At 38.1% G+C, this 15,995-nt stretch overlaps 1 protein-coding gene across 1 annotated transcript; it reads left to right on the forward strand.

Moving 5' to 3' along the window:
• Window positions 1-6,419: 6,419 nt before the first annotated feature.
• On the forward strand, window positions 6,420-14,653 carry LOC131224298 (protein FAR1-RELATED SEQUENCE 5-like). The gene is made up of 5 exons (XM_058219821.1): window positions 6,420-6,828; window positions 7,069-7,899; window positions 13,567-13,704; window positions 14,374-14,444; window positions 14,588-14,653. The coding sequence occupies exons 1-5, from the start codon at window positions 6,420-6,422 to the stop codon at window positions 14,651-14,653; spliced, it is 1,515 nt and encodes a 504-aa protein (XP_058075804.1).
• Window positions 14,654-15,995: the final 1,342 nt, after the last annotated feature.

A 15,995-nucleotide genomic window follows, 5' to 3' on the forward strand; every position in this document is an offset into this window, starting at 1 on the left:
GACCTTACGTGGTGATATGCACTAGCTGACTTGGATCATACCGCCTTGAAGACCTGGAAGGTCAGCTCTTACCTCACCCATGGAATACTGAACACCTCAAGATCTACCATCCTTAAGGAACCGATTCATATCGATTACATAGTTTACTATGTACTGGTTGCATCCAAGTTAGTGAAATGAAATCCCACGGTCCTTTTCTTACTTCCATGCCTAAAAATGATTGTTCGTCAGAACAAATCTACAAAGGGCTTCCCAAAATAAATGGGAAGAATAGCCCCTATCAATGAGCCGACCCCCCAAGTGGAGGTCGAGTTCTACACTACCGGCACTTAAGTTGTAAGTGGAACACTACAAAGGGTTCTCCATAGTAAAAAAGGGAAAAGACCTAGTCGACTGATCGGATCTCAAAAGGAGGAGCAAACTTCCGATGGCTACCGTGACTAAGGTTTTTAACAGATCGACCCTCTTCCTATAATCTGATCTACCTACTTGATATGATCTATTTACTTGATCCGATCTATCTACTTAGAGAAATTCACATACAAGCACTGTTCCAAAAAGTGAGTTGTATTGATAAAGCTCCATGGAATGTATTACATTAAAGTCCACAAAAATTGAAGGTACAAATGGGGTTTGTCTTTAAGCCTTGGGGGGTTCCTCAGAAGGCACGTCTTCAGCAAGGGCCTCAGATTCAGAGCTAGCATCTTTGAAGCCAAAGAGGTATAATTTAGGATAGACCTCTTTAACCTCTTCGATGCACTTCATGAATGCCATTTGGTACAAGGCATCCCTCTCTTCCAAATATTCTTTGGAGGACTAGAATTCCATGATATCATCCACTAGAGCTAAGAAGATTGTCGTCTAAGCCTCTACCTCAGCCTTCTTGAGCTTTGCCTTCAGCTCCACATTGTCCACCTCCCATTAAACCGACCAATCAGAAGCCTTGGCGAGAAACTTATTTGTCACCTTTAGCTCGGTAGCCAGAACTAAAGCTCTAGCCTCTGCAGCAGAGCAAGCTTGGTCAACTATGACAACAACAACTTGAGACTCCTCGCAGCAACGTGGAATTGTTTTGCCTCAACTCCCTTTTGCAAGAGTTTATTCTCTCTCTCCCACACTTCCTTCTGCAAGCGCACAATGTCGTGGTGTTCCTTTAGGAAGCAAGAGGCGAACTGCCAAAAGAACGAGAGAAGGTGTCAGAATTCGAATGGAGAAAGGGAAAAATACTTAAGAGGATTGACTTACCCTAAGGAAACTCTTCATCGTGAATGCAAGGATTGCATCTAATGAAGAGTCCAACATGCCGAGGAATTCAGTAGTGAGGATATGTCGTTCCCCACTCGTCGTCTTGAAAGGACGTTGTCTCTCCTCCCGAGCCTTAGAGGGCCCAATAGGAGGCCCGTTGGCCTCACTAGCCTCTACAGGCTGAGCCTCGGCAGCTCTCCAGACCTCGGTGGGATGAGCATCCTCGCGGGCAGTCGCATCGACCATCACCTCAGCATTAAAGGCAGGCTCAATGATCACCGCCTCATCCTCAACCTCCACGATAGTGGGAGATGAGGGACCGACTCTCCCTTTACTTTTGGAGGTTGTCTTTGGCTTCTTTGCCTTCTTCATCGGCACAGTCTCCTCAAGGAGAGGTGCCTTACGCTTTGAGATGGGCTTCAACAAAGTACAAGCTTCAGGCATTTCTACATCAAATAGAGCGAAAAAGGATTTAGTTACGAATTCATAAATTTTCTAAGTCTTAAAGGTTGGTCAAAGCTCTTATCTGTAAGTTCGGTATCGAGACCCGACTCGAGCAAGAGATCCAATTGAAGAAGTCTTCTCCAAGTTCGATCTTCCTCTCTTAATGACTTTGCTCCCTAGATCCGAGCAAGAGAGCTGTCTTCTAGGAGAGGAGGATATTTGGGAAAATCTGCATCAAAGAGGACATGCATAAACTATTAAAAACACAGGAGACTGACCAATTGAGAAATGACCAAAAAAGAGCTAAGTGAGAGGAAAGCCGACCTGGAGCAGTAAATGCAGTGGCAACCAAGCCACGACGTAGAGTCAAGCCCGGTATTTCCCAACTGCCAGAAGCCCAAAACCACTTGTCTTTACAATTTTTATTAGAGGTTGGGACGTCTGTGACCATGCCCCTTCTAGTCACCCTCAAGTAGAGAGATAGTACCAACCCTTATGAAAATGGTTGGGCTTCATTTAGTACATGTGGAGGAATTCATCGATGGTAAGGTTGGGTGGCTTGAGGTTAGACCAAAGGATGGAACAACCGATCAACACCCTCCAAGCACTGGGGATCAGCTGCCCCAGAGCCAAATCCAAATGAGCAAGCACTCGTCTTACTATATTTTGTAGAGGGAACCTCAGGCCACACTGAAGGGCAACCTGAAAGATAGCAACTTCTCCCTCTGGAGGATGAGTAGGGAGCTCGTCCGGCGAAGGAACTTAAAGGACGACTGACTTGGGTATATGGTACCCTAGCCTGATCCGAGCTAGGTTAACATCCTTGAGGGACGACCTCATAGGGCCCTTCTCCTCTTCCTCATCCTCCCCACGGGATTCGTCTAAGTCCCCTTCTACAGGCAGATCGCGCTCTACCCTAACTGGCCGCTCTGCCAGGGATGTTTTCAACACTCGCGACGATTATGATGCCCAAAAATTGACATCGCTCATCATCACTAATGGTGATGGTGGGTTTGACATCGGGTGCAAGCTACTTGCCCCACTGTCGTCGCCAGAGGCCCCCTCCCACGAGCTTAGTGAATCTGACATGGTAGTTTGCTCAACAAATGCCGGGAGTCAGTAACGAAGAAGAAAAAAGAAAAGGGAGGGGGTGAGTTGAAAAACAGGGCTCACCAGAGGGAGATTATCGCCCTATCACCACTGGTAACTTCATTAAATTGCTGGAACTCGCCTTTGTATGCAGCAGTAAGGGTCCAAGTGCAAAAGGGTAGAAGTAGAGGGGGAATGCAAACAGACTCGACCAAGGTTTAGGGCTTTTACTTATATAGGGAAGCCACGTGGCAGCCTTTAAAGGCTCTCATTACTGCGAATCCCGTACTGCCCCCCCTCGACTACTCGAACTCAACACGTGGCGTGACCCCACGCGTCACTCAACCTTGTTACCGAGAAACGGCCACATGTTGCTCTCTCATTGGTCAGATACAGAAAAGACGGCCTGATAGGTCACGTGACCTCAAGCCATGACGCACCACCTCGAGTATGTCGTACATGATTACTGACATGCCTCGACTCCCATGCTGGCCACCATACTCAGTATTTATGGTGGAATAGTTCGATCTAAGTGCTTCCAACCTACTTTTCAAGTCTGTGCAACTAACTCGAAAGTAGGGATGGCTTACTATTATGGGGAAAATGGGGTGACTCATGAAAGGAAGTCGAACTAACAGCCAGCACGAACCAAATGGGCCAAGCTACTCGAAAGATAACTACTGTCAGAGAAGGGTCATCCATAAGATAGGTCGGCATGATCATAGGTCGGGACGACCTCTAAGAAACTTTCCAAAAGAGCGACCTAATGGGGTTGTCAAGCCCAGCAAATGAAGCTAAAGACTACTGGAGTCAAGAACATCCCAAACTTGCTTAGTCAGTATTATCATCGAAACGATACCGACTTACTAATAGCTCGGTAGTGTCCATCTCCAAGGCATTATCTGCCTCTACCATCTGATCTTATCTATGGGACGGACGGATCCATCGGCTTTCGATTGATGTTCGATTCTATCCAAAGCAAATGACCCAAGGATCTATCTTGGAATCTTGGGGGATAGGGCCGGGATCCCAGAGATTTTGCGTCAAAGATCTTGGGAAGATCTCCGAGATATAAGGAGTCCTAAATAGAAAGGATCTCCAATGGTTGATCTTCCCTCTAACAAACAATATGTCCGACGGTGTGATCTTCCCTCTAATAGAAAAGATCTTCCAACTATGTGATCTTCCCTCTATTATAAATAGGGAAGCTCCTAAATGGTGAAATGTACACACTCAAATACAACCTAATAGACTAGTGACTCTTTTCCTTTAAGATCATTTCTATAAAGACTCAAATTCTTGACTTTGTCAATGGAGGATCCCCTGCATAAGCCAAGGTATTCCTTGTTTGTTTTATTTCATATACAGTCACCCAAGGGTATTGAGAAGTGTCCATCGGAAAACTACATCAACAATCTTCGCTGAAGATTTGGCAAGTACCTTGGTAGAATAGAATAGAATATTATTCCCACGGCGGAAAAGAAGTGGGGAAAAAAAAAACAAACAAGAGAGAGAGAATCCAAGGTGTATGTTCTTGAAGGCGCCGATCCCAAAAGGCTCCACAGATACAGCACGAAGTCATCTTAACAAATTCAACAAAAAATTTGATTTAGGGTACTTTCAAATGGAGTTCGGATCCTCTGTTACCAGGTAAACAGAGAATCCCTGTTACCCGGATCCTCATTGGTCCACGTCACCACTTACTTAAAAAATAAAAAAATATAAAAGAAAGGTCCGGACGCCAAACCGTTATTAAAAAAAATAAAGGAAAAAAAAAAACACAAAAAGAAAATGGGAAGAGAGGTCTCTTTCCAAGGACCCACTTCCAGTTGTCACTGCTGACTTAACCAGAAAAAAAAATCAGAAAAAGAAAACGGGAAGGGAGGGAAAAGAAAGAGAGGGTGTGCTTCGTGACCTCCGACTCGCCCTTCTCGTCAACGAGTTCGCCGACTCGGACGTCGACTCGCTCCTCCACGACTCCACCCACCTCAACGCTGCTTTCAATCTCTCCACAGTCTCCCTCACCCACGGTCAGTAAATCCCCAAAATACCCTTCTCCTTCTTCCAAATTCCTCACCACCTCCCTTTTTCACTACCAAATTGCCCTTATGTTTCCTTCTATTTTCCATTAGGCTGCGGTTGTTGCAATGTGGGCGGGCCTTTTAGAGAATCTCTATAGCGGATTGTCGATAGCAAGCACAATTTCGACTGCCTCCTCGTAGAGGTATTGTTCCTCCGTTGGTTCCGTTGCCTACCTCACTTGCATACATTCAAAGTCTAATTTTTTGAATTTTTAGTCCAATGCTTTTCGGATTTCCAAAATTTTCATACAAAAAGTTAAAGGAGGGTGTGTTTCGTAGACATCCGGGCTTGAGAAGCAAGATAAGTTTGTAGCGGAGTTAGAGGAAGTCGGCATAAATCTGGATTGGATTATTGTTGTGGTGGATGTTGAATCACTTCCCAAGATCTTAAGCATGGATGTTGTGAAGCAGCAGTTGCAGCATGTGGATCTTGTGCTGCTAAACAAGTACATTTTTTACCTGCTAGGAATGATCACATGCATTATCTAGCCTTGTGTTCCCTGCCAACATGTCATGTATGTAGGATATCTGGGCCATGCAAAAGAAAGAATGTGGATGGTTCATTTAAAAAGGAAGCAACAATTTGAATGGTCTGGATTGCTGTACCTGTATCACCATGTGATGGTGATGGACAGGGAACCAGATTGTTTTTTCCAACCAACTTAATTGCCCTGATTGTTTTGTTAAATTACCAAAAAATCCAAGCACTTATCATGGTATGGATAATAAGTATAGGGAATGATCACATACTCAGACGTATTTCAATTCAATTTGTGGGGCCTACTTTAATGTGTGAAGAATCCAAACCATGCATCAAGTGATCCACGTCCTGCTCATTATATAACTCAAAAACTAGGCTGGTCTAAAAAAACTTGAGTCCGGATCCTCTATTATTTGGTAAACAGGGATTCCCTGATTGCCTAATCCTCTTGCTTTTGGATGGCCTTTTTTGCCCGTAAATAATTTGACAGACTGTAAATGATTTGTAGTATTTATAGGAAAAAAGTTTGGATTTCATTTACAGGCTCGAATGGTTCTCCATTCATAGGACTTAAAATACTTTACAAGCTATCCAAACGCACACAATCATTTACTTGTAAATCATTTATTGCTTAAAGCCAAACAAAATAGGCACCTGTAAATCATTTGCAACTTAAACCATGCCGCAAAGGAAGGATGTCTCCTCTTAAAATGTTCACAAGACCACTTTGATTGATCATTATAGGTCATTCATTAGGCCATTCAAAACTCTAGTGGCCCACAGATTATATAGGATTTGGGGATAATTTTCATCGATTGCTCTTAATGGTGACCCCGTAGATTTATTTAAAGATTTTTTAGATTTATTTGAAGTGTTTTATGTTAGATGACGGATTATATATATTATACAACTTTTTTTTTAATCAGTCCTCATGTTAAATTTTTCTTGACATTATAGGTCAATTGAAAATAGAGCTCTTATGGCTTTTTTGCACGCCATGCCTGGTGGATTCTATGCCTCATTCATGACGTGATATAGAGATCGACTTAGCAGTGAAAGTTGGTATGGATGATTCAGACATGGATGAGAAGGTACCGAATCCAGAAATTGGTATGGAGTTTAAAACAGAGAAAGATGCATATGATTTCTACAATAGTTTCGGAAGGAAAGTCGGTTTCAGTATTCGAAAGCATAATGTAAAAAAAGATAAAATGACAGGTGTATTGAAAATGAGAGATTTTATTTGTTCTAAAGAAGGTAAACGTTCATTTGATAAACGTGATGTTAATGTGAAGCATCATCGGGATGAAACAAGAACAAGTTGTGAGGCACATATGAAAATTAGATTGGGAGTTGACGGAAAATATCGTGTTACTGATAATAAGATTGATCATAATCATATTCTTGCATCTCCTGAAGAAGCTCATTTGTTGAGATCACAACGGAAATTTACTCAAGAAGTAGTTGCTGATAATTGTGATAATGCAGGTATAAAGCTAAAAGCGACATATGATTTCATGACTAAACAAGCCGGTGGTCGATAGAATGTTGGATATAATTTGGTAGATTACAAGAATTATTTACGGACGAAAAGGGTGAAAGCAATGAAAAAATTTGATGACGAAGGTCTTTTGATATTTTTTAAAAGAAAGCAAGCTGAAGATCCAATGTTCTTTTATTGTATTCAATTTGATGTTCAAGATTGTATCACCAACATTTTTTGGGCAGATGGAAGAATGATTTTAGATTATGAACGTTTTGGAGATGTGATTTGCTTTGGCACAACGTATAAAACAAATGAGTATGGACGGCCATTTGCACCATTTATTGGTGTTAATCATCATAGACAGACAGTTATATTTGGGGCTGCACTCCTCTACGATGAAACAATCGATTCTTTCAGATGGTTGTTTAGAACATTCTGTGATGCAATGTGTAGAAAAGAACCCCAAACCATTCTCACAGATCAGGATAAGGCTATGTCAAATGCCATCAAGATAGAGTTACCTGGAACGGTTCATCGTATTTGTGTATGGCATATGTTTCAGAATGCTTGCAAACATCTAAGTCATCTATTTTGTTCTTCCAAGTCGTTTGGCAATGATTTTAGTAGATGTGTATATGATTTTGATGAGGAGCATGAATTTCTTGAAGCGTGGGAAAAAATGATCATGAAATATAATCTCACAGATAATATATGGTTACAACAGTTATTCAATGAAAAGGAGAAGTGGGCATTAGTATATGGAAAGAATAGTTTTTGTACAGATATGAAGAGCACGCAACGTTGTGAAAGTTTAAATAAGGATTTGAAGAAATACTTGCATCCTGGTCAAAATATAATCAAATTTTTTGAACATTTCGAACGCTTGGTAGATGATAGACGAAATGCAGAATTAGAAGCCAATTTCAAAATGGCTCAAAGTTCACCAATTGTAACTTTTCTTGTTAGCATCCTAAAGCACGCAGCTAGTGTATATACACCAACTATTTTCAAATTATTTCAAGCAGAATTTGGTGATAGCCTTGATCAAATAGTGGAACAAGTAGATGAGTCTGGTACAGTTAGAAAATATCAAGTTTTGAATAGAAGAAATCAAAGTCTTCACATTGTTACCGTTGACTCAATGGACGAGTCCATCACTTGCTGCTGTAGAAAGTTTGAATTCATGGGTATTTTGTGTTCCCATGCATTAAAAGTTACGAATCATACCCTCACAAATATCCCGGCTAAGTACATCTTGAAAAAGTGAACTCGAGAAGCTGCTTCAATTTCATTCTCCTCATTAAGTAGTGGAAGTGACTCCATTGACAAAAGCAAGAAATCACAATCTCGGCGTTACAATAGTTTACTTTGCAATTTTATGAAATTAGCAACAATGGGTTGTGAAAGTGAAGAAGCATTTGAATGTGCTGCCAAGCATTTAGAATGGATGTTGCAAGATTTGAAAAAGATTTTGAAAGCAAAAGAAAATGAAAAAGAACCCTCATCATATGTTGAAAGCCTGAGTAATGAAAAAGGCATTCAAGCTTATCGGGTAAAATTCGAAGATGGTGATGTGCAGCAAAGAAGTGAAATTATTAAAATTAAAAAAGAAGCTCATGAGAAAGCTATGGAAAGCTATTATATCAAAAGAAAAAGCGCTGAAATCATTGAAGTAAGAGAAAAAGCTCATGAAATTAAAAGAAAAGAGAATTGTCGTGGTAGACGTAGAATTAAGAATAGCTTGGAGAGAGGAAAATCGAAGAGATGTCGACAAAAAGAGCAAAGAGATACACCAAATCCAGTCCATCTCAGTCAACAGCCCACATTAGTACGCTCTAATGTTCAATCTCCATTTGCTCATGTAGCATTTTGATTACCCTTAGAGTAATGAAAATTTATTTTATAGTGAAATTGAAAATTTCCAATGAACTTAATATTTACTTGTACATTATGTTAGGGATACAATAATGTCGGGCCTCTCCCCATGACCACATACTATATACCGGAAGCACAGATTCAACCGCAACTCTCTCCTTCTTAGTGTCAACCACAGCTGTTTCCTTCCATGGATCAACCACATCCATATATCTAGCATGAAGTTGATTCAAATTTTCATATGCTTGATAATTTCAACTTTACACAATTACTCCAGGTAATGAATAACATTTAAGGAAAGCTGATATAGTTTAGTTTTGTAAAATGAAAATGTATGCATATGTAAACTTAGGTATTTTAGTAATTAAAAAAGTAGTTGTTATTCAATTTGAACTTTGATTTGAGTTATATCTTAATGAAATTAACTCGAAATTTATGGAATGTTGACTGTGTAGTATCCTGTTACATCTGGTGCATTCCAACAGTTCATGGTAAGAGACAGTAATTCAAAATTTGGAACAAAGGAACAACGACCTTTATCGAAATAGAATATGGTAAGGTTCATCGTATCTAATATTTTCTTAAATCATTTTTAGATTTTTCCTAAAATATCTTAGCCCCTAAGTATAATCACATACTCCATCCTCATCACACCCTTATGTGTAATCACATCACACTTCCTTATAATGCACAACAGATCGTCTAGTGTATGCCAATCACACTCCACCATCTATATCACATCCTTAAGTTGAACCTCAACACACACTTCATCACCAATATGATACTGTCAAGTGTAATGGGACCACTCTAATTGAAAATCCCTTTGCATCCTAAAGTGGAACCAAGTTATAATCCCAATCAACCACATCACACTCTCAATGGTAATCTCATCACATATTCTAACTCAGATATATACTACAACCACATTACATTCTTAAGTGTAACCAACTCACACACACCTTCATTTTCATTACACTCCTAAATGTAAATGCATCACATTTACATAAATGCATATCATATGATCAAGTGCAACCTAATCACACTATCGTTAAAACCCTATCATCTTTGTCTTTAAATCTCTTTGCATTCTTATGTATAATATAAATATATACTTCTCCAAGTGTATAACCCAAATATACAAAACATAGATTAAATGTGTAATTATATGTTACTTTCATTCATTTTTTTTTCAGGCATTGCTTTGAATTAGGAATGGTGTGTTGTTATTAATGGGATCTTCATGAGGGTGAACTTCATTTTGAATTATATGCTACGGGAGGGCAATTCAATTTTGGATGGGCTTTGGCAGATAAGAAGTTCAAGCAACAACTCCTTCGTTATATGCTGCAGGAGGGTAATTCAGTTGTGTTAAGGATAATTGTTCAAGTCGAAGGATGCCCAGATTCTGGCATGTTTTAAGAATTCAGAATGGCTATATTTTTTTTTATTCTTTTTTGGTTTATAACAAATGTACATTTTGTATGATATACATGCCTTATATGATAGGTGGGGTCTTTTTTTGTGGGGCCTATCCTAGTTCATGTACGTTTTGTGCAGCTATAGGTCCATTATACGATACACGAGGTAGGTGAACTCCATTTCTATTTTTTCTTTTCCTTTTTTTTGTGAGGCCCACTTGAATTAATGTACATTTTGTGTTGTTTAAATGCATTATACGATATGTGAGGCATGTTTCTTTTTTGTGGGTCTTCAAGAATTCATGTACAGTAATTTTGAAAAATGATGAAATTACATATTGAAATTCTACTTATGGATGTAATGAAATGCTGTTTACATATTGAATTTTTTCCTTTGAGATGCAATAACGATCAAGGAAGTTGAAGTCATGCAAGTGACAAGTTTAGAGATTGTTGGAGGCTCTTGAGGCTCTTCAATTGAGTCGGTACTTACTTTTGATGATTTACAAACACAACATACTTGTATAATGAATATCACATATCCAAGCTTAGGTGTTGAATTACAATTTTTGTCATCTTAATTGTTGGGTTTGATTTTGATGCTTCTTACCTTAATTAGTATTCGACAGGTCGGGGCTGGTGTTGTTTTGGGATGTACAGTATCCTATATAACTCTATTCAACATCTAAACATGACATTTTATTTACCAACTGACATGACCTCTTATGTAACTAAATTCTGTGACTTGAATTTATCTAAGTAACTATTACTTTTGCTTTATCACCTATGATTTTTATTATTATTATTATTTTTACTTTTTTTCTATTTTTTTAATGTAATTTCTTTTAAGGGTTTTAAATGAATGAAGATTGAAAACTGGAAATAGAAAAATAAATTATAATCTTTGCCAAAATAAACAACCATATCACATTTCTAAGTGAAATCACTTCACACTCACACAACCATATCATATCCTCTAGTGCAACCTTATCACATAGTCTATCAATTGTATCACATTCTTAAGTGGATCCACCACACCAACTTTTAAACAACTATATCATATTCTCAAGTGCAACCTCATCACACAATCCTTCAACTGTATCATATTCTCAAGTGGAATCACATCACACTATCGTCTCAACCATGTCATGTGCTCAAGTGCAACCTAATCACATAGTCTATCAACCATGTAATATCCTCAAGTGTAACCACATCATATTATCATACAACCATATCATATCCTCAGGTGTAAACTCATCACGCTGTCCATCAATCGTATCACATTCTCAAGTGGATACATACCTCAACACACTATCACACTACCATACTACATCCTTAAGTACAACTCCATCACGTTGTCCATCAACTGTATCACATTCTCAAGTGGACACATCACACTCACACAACCACATATCATATCCTCAGGTGTAACCCCATCACATAGTCCTTCAATTTCTTTCATTCTCAAGTGTAACTTCATCACACAGTCGCACTACAATATCATATCCTCAAACGTAACCTCATCACATAGTCCATCAATTATATCATGTTTTCAAGTGTAACATGATCACACAGTCACACAACCATGGATTATCCAATGTCATGACATAGTCCATCAATCATATCATATTCCCAAGTGAAGATCATTTATCACACTCTCACACAATCATATCATATTTTCAAGTACAAATAGTCCATCAACCGTATCGCATTCTTCAATCTGGAACCACTTTACATTGTTACATAATCATATCATATGCATATGTGCAACCTAATCACTTGGTATATCAACTATATCATATTCTCAAATGTAACCACATCATACTATCACACAACCATATCATATCCTCCAATGCAACCTCATTACATAGTACGATAACTATATCACATTCTCAAGTTGAACTATATCACACCATCACATAACCATATCATATCCTCAAGTACAACCTTATCATATAGTCTATTAACCATATCATATTCTCAAGTATAACTACTTTACACTAGCACACAACTATATCATATCCTTAAAGGTAACCTCATCACTTGGTCCATCAGCTGTATCACATTCTCATGCGTAGCCCCATCATACTAGGACAATATTATATCAATGCCTTAAGTATAATCTCATCAAATAGTCCATCAACTGTATCACTTCCATAGATGCATGTACCTATTCTGATATAGATTGTACTCTCTTACATGGTGTCTGCCACTTCTTTTATTTATATTTGGAAATTTTCCAACCTTATAAAAAAATACAAAAAACAATTTATCTTACCTGCATTGGGACGCCTTCTAATAATCCAGTAAATGCTTGTGTAACCGCCAGTAAAGGCATGTGGAAATGCCAGTAAAAAGTTTGTATATGTGCAGGCCAATGTTTATTATATTTGATTGTAACGTGCATTTTTTTTGTTTACAAATTTAAAATTTAAAAGATAATATTATATAAATGAGTATAGATCCTCTGTTATTTGGTAAACAGGGATTCCCTAATTGCCCAGTCCTGATTGGTCCACGTCACCACTCACTAAAAAAAATAAAAAACTAAAAGCAAAGTACGGATTCCAAAAAAAAAAAAACTAAAAAAAAAGAAAACGAGAGGGAGGGAAAAGAAAAAGAAGATAAGGGGGAGAGTCATTATTTATTTTGGCTAGCTTGTAAAGTGTTTACAACGGGTAAAGAATTTCATACAGTTGGGAATAACTTAGATGATCTGATTCATGAAAGTTGTTGTGCACATTTCTTTTATTGTTGAATTCGAAATTTTTAGATGAGTTGATGTATCAGGGCATGCACTAGCAGTGGTAAGCCATTATTAATTTTATTTTTTTTAAAAAAAAATAGAAGTTGCACTACCAAAAAAAGGGACAAAGGATTCAGACCACGTTACTTTTTTGCTACGGATATAAACCGTAGTTATAATTACTACGATTTTAGTCCGTAGCTGAAAATGTGCCACACCATTAACAATCAACAGTAGTGTAAGGGGCTCTATATAGCCTAAAAAATTATACGATTTCTATCTAATCTGTCCATCTATTTTGAAATATTATTATAAAGCATGAAACCAAAAATTAGCTAGATCGAAGGCTATAAAGTGGACCACACGGTAGGAAACATGGAGATTAAATCGCATGTGCTTCCTATGGTGTGGTCCACTTAGGCCTTTAATCTACATTATGTTCGGGATGATGAGCTAAAATAATTTATTAAAATTAATGGACGGAATGGATAATGCAAATGCATCATGGTGGGCCCCATGGAGCCCCTGAGAGGACCGTCCAAGCCCCTACGCCCAAATTTGGGCGCGCGCTCAAAACGGGGCCGCGCCCAAGTGTCACCCTATTTCTCTCTCTCTCACTCCATACCCTAACCCGTCCTCTCATCTTCATCCCTCTCTCTCTCCATTCCCAATCCCCTCTCTATCTCTGTTCCCTCCGTCAGCACTCTCCCTCTCCCTCTCCCTCTCCCTCTCCCTCCCCTTCTCTCGAGCTCCCACGCCCTCACACCTCCTTCAACAGCATCGGCTCTTCAGCAGCGTTGCCTCCGCTGGCTCTCCGTCTTCCTCTCTCGAGCTACTAGGTAATTCTTTTTATTGATAACTTTAGAGGATACTGAGTTATTTTTCTAGTTTTGAGATTATTAATTACAATATATTGAACTGATTCTGTTTGTGAATTTTGTTGATCCTCCTACTCGGTGGTGGATTGCATGCATCATTTGTGTTTTTATTGAGTAGAAATTTATTTAAAGATTCAAATTTATGTCGTTGTTAAGGTAGTTTTGTCCGAGAAGAGTTTGTGATAATCAATTCCTGTTATGCTGAAATTTGATTTGTTATCATGTAGTTTTAAGATTGTTGGATACATTGTTTTCAATGGGTCTTTTTTTATTTCTTGATCTTCTTCTTCTTCTTCTTCTTCTTCTTCTTCTTCTTTTCTGTAATTTGTAGTTGTTATAGAGATTGAAGGATTTAGTTCAGTTGTTATTGACGTAGATGTGCTTTTTATGGTGGCGATGGTTATGAAGATTTATTGTGATTATAGATGCTCAATCATGTGGTTTTGTTTGTATAACACATCTTGCTTGTTTCATATTTTGAGTTAAGTCTTCAACGGCTAATGATGTTTTATGGCATTTGAAAGGATATTTGAGACGTTCTTGTGTCTTCATTTTTATTATTTAGTATATGTACAACACCATTTTACAAAACTAAGTTGATGTTATTGTAGTATTGGTTTGCTTTTGCAGTCCTGATCCATGTTTGGCTGTTCCATGTGTCATTCAAGAGCTTTGGGGATATAGCTAACATCCCCATGAAGGTTGGGACATTAGCATTCCCCATATATGTTTAAATATATTCTATTGTTGATATTTACTAAAGAAAAGAATCTTGGATTTGGAAATAGGAGCCTCTCATTTTGCTTTTAATCACTACTGTTACAATTGGTTCATTGAAGTGAAGGGAAAACACATGAGATGCGATAAGATTGCCAATGCACACTATACAGCCAGTGGTCTCCATGAATGAAAAGAACCATATCACCTAATGGAGGATGATTTAAGAGGAATTATCATGATTATTTTTTTTTGGTAAGATGATGTTTTCTTCGATAAGAAAAAAAAAAATCAAAAACAAAATCCAATTCCTGATTTTTGACCTGTACAACTCATGCATGGTTTTTTGGGAGATTTGTGGCATCCCTACGGTTCATGTTTTGCAAAATCCCAAAAGTGAAATTTCTCATATCCATGAAGATTTGAACTATTGGTGATGATTTTTGTCATACTTGTTTGTTGCCCAGCCATGGAACAATTTTCAAGGATTTTGGTTTGACATGATCTCAAGTCTGTTGGTCATGGTTGATGTCATGAAGTGATTATACAATTTATTCTGATGATAGATTTTTCATTTTTGGTATTTGTGTGGCTCTCAAATGCTGTGCATGAACTTGTGGTTGTGATCAGTTACTTAATCATTTCACCATAAACATCTCTTAAGAACTCATCATTGCCTTGTGATTGTTCTTTTTTCTTATTTTTTTTAGGGCTGCAGAGAAGATGAAACCCAAGGTTGGAATCTCAGGTCCCTGAGAAAGATGTTTCCAAAGACAAGCATTGAATTATCTTAGGCAGGTAGTTTATAGTATTAACTTGCTACTTTGCTTGTAAATCTTGAAACATCACCTTGGTCTAGAGCAGAGGAATTGTAGGATCTTTAATGCAAGGCAATAGAACTAATTTTTCTTTTGAAATCTCTTTAGGAATTAGGAAGCTGCTTATGCAAACCAGTCTAAACCTGCTCTATGCTGTCTACCTTTTTTGAAGATCTTGAATAAAACTAATGTCGTTGAGAGGTGAGATGTGCATTATATGGAAGATATAGGGAAACTACTTCTCATGATCTAGTTTTACTGTTGATATGATTATTTTGTGCATTCCTGTCATGCTTGAATAGTCTAGATCGATGAACCATCTCCATTTCAACAAAATGGGTTTGTTGGGACACCATTCATGTCCTAAATCATGAGGACCCTGTTATCTCTCAATTAATGTCTCATTTAGCCATCCTTTTTACCTTGTCATATCATTTTGTCAAATTGTATTTTATGTTTTTAAGATTTTATAAATTCTTTAATTGTTTCTATCTTGTTTTAAAAAAAATATATAACAAGGTTTGACTCTTTGTTCAGGTTCCCAATATATGACTGTTGTAGAATATGCACCATCTCAACATGTTCCAAAACCATGGCCTAAAAAAGATGGCCGTGAAGGGACCATATTCAAAGGTGATAATATTTTATCAAGAAAAGAATAATACAGAAATAAAGAATGAAGCTGGCGATGAGACATGACCACTTGGGATAAGGACT

This window comes from Magnolia sinica, chromosome 13, assembly GCF_029962835.1.
Source record: "Magnolia sinica isolate HGM2019 chromosome 13, MsV1, whole genome shotgun sequence".
NCBI classification, from domain to species: Eukaryota; Viridiplantae; Streptophyta; class Magnoliopsida; order Magnoliales; family Magnoliaceae; genus Magnolia; species Magnolia sinica.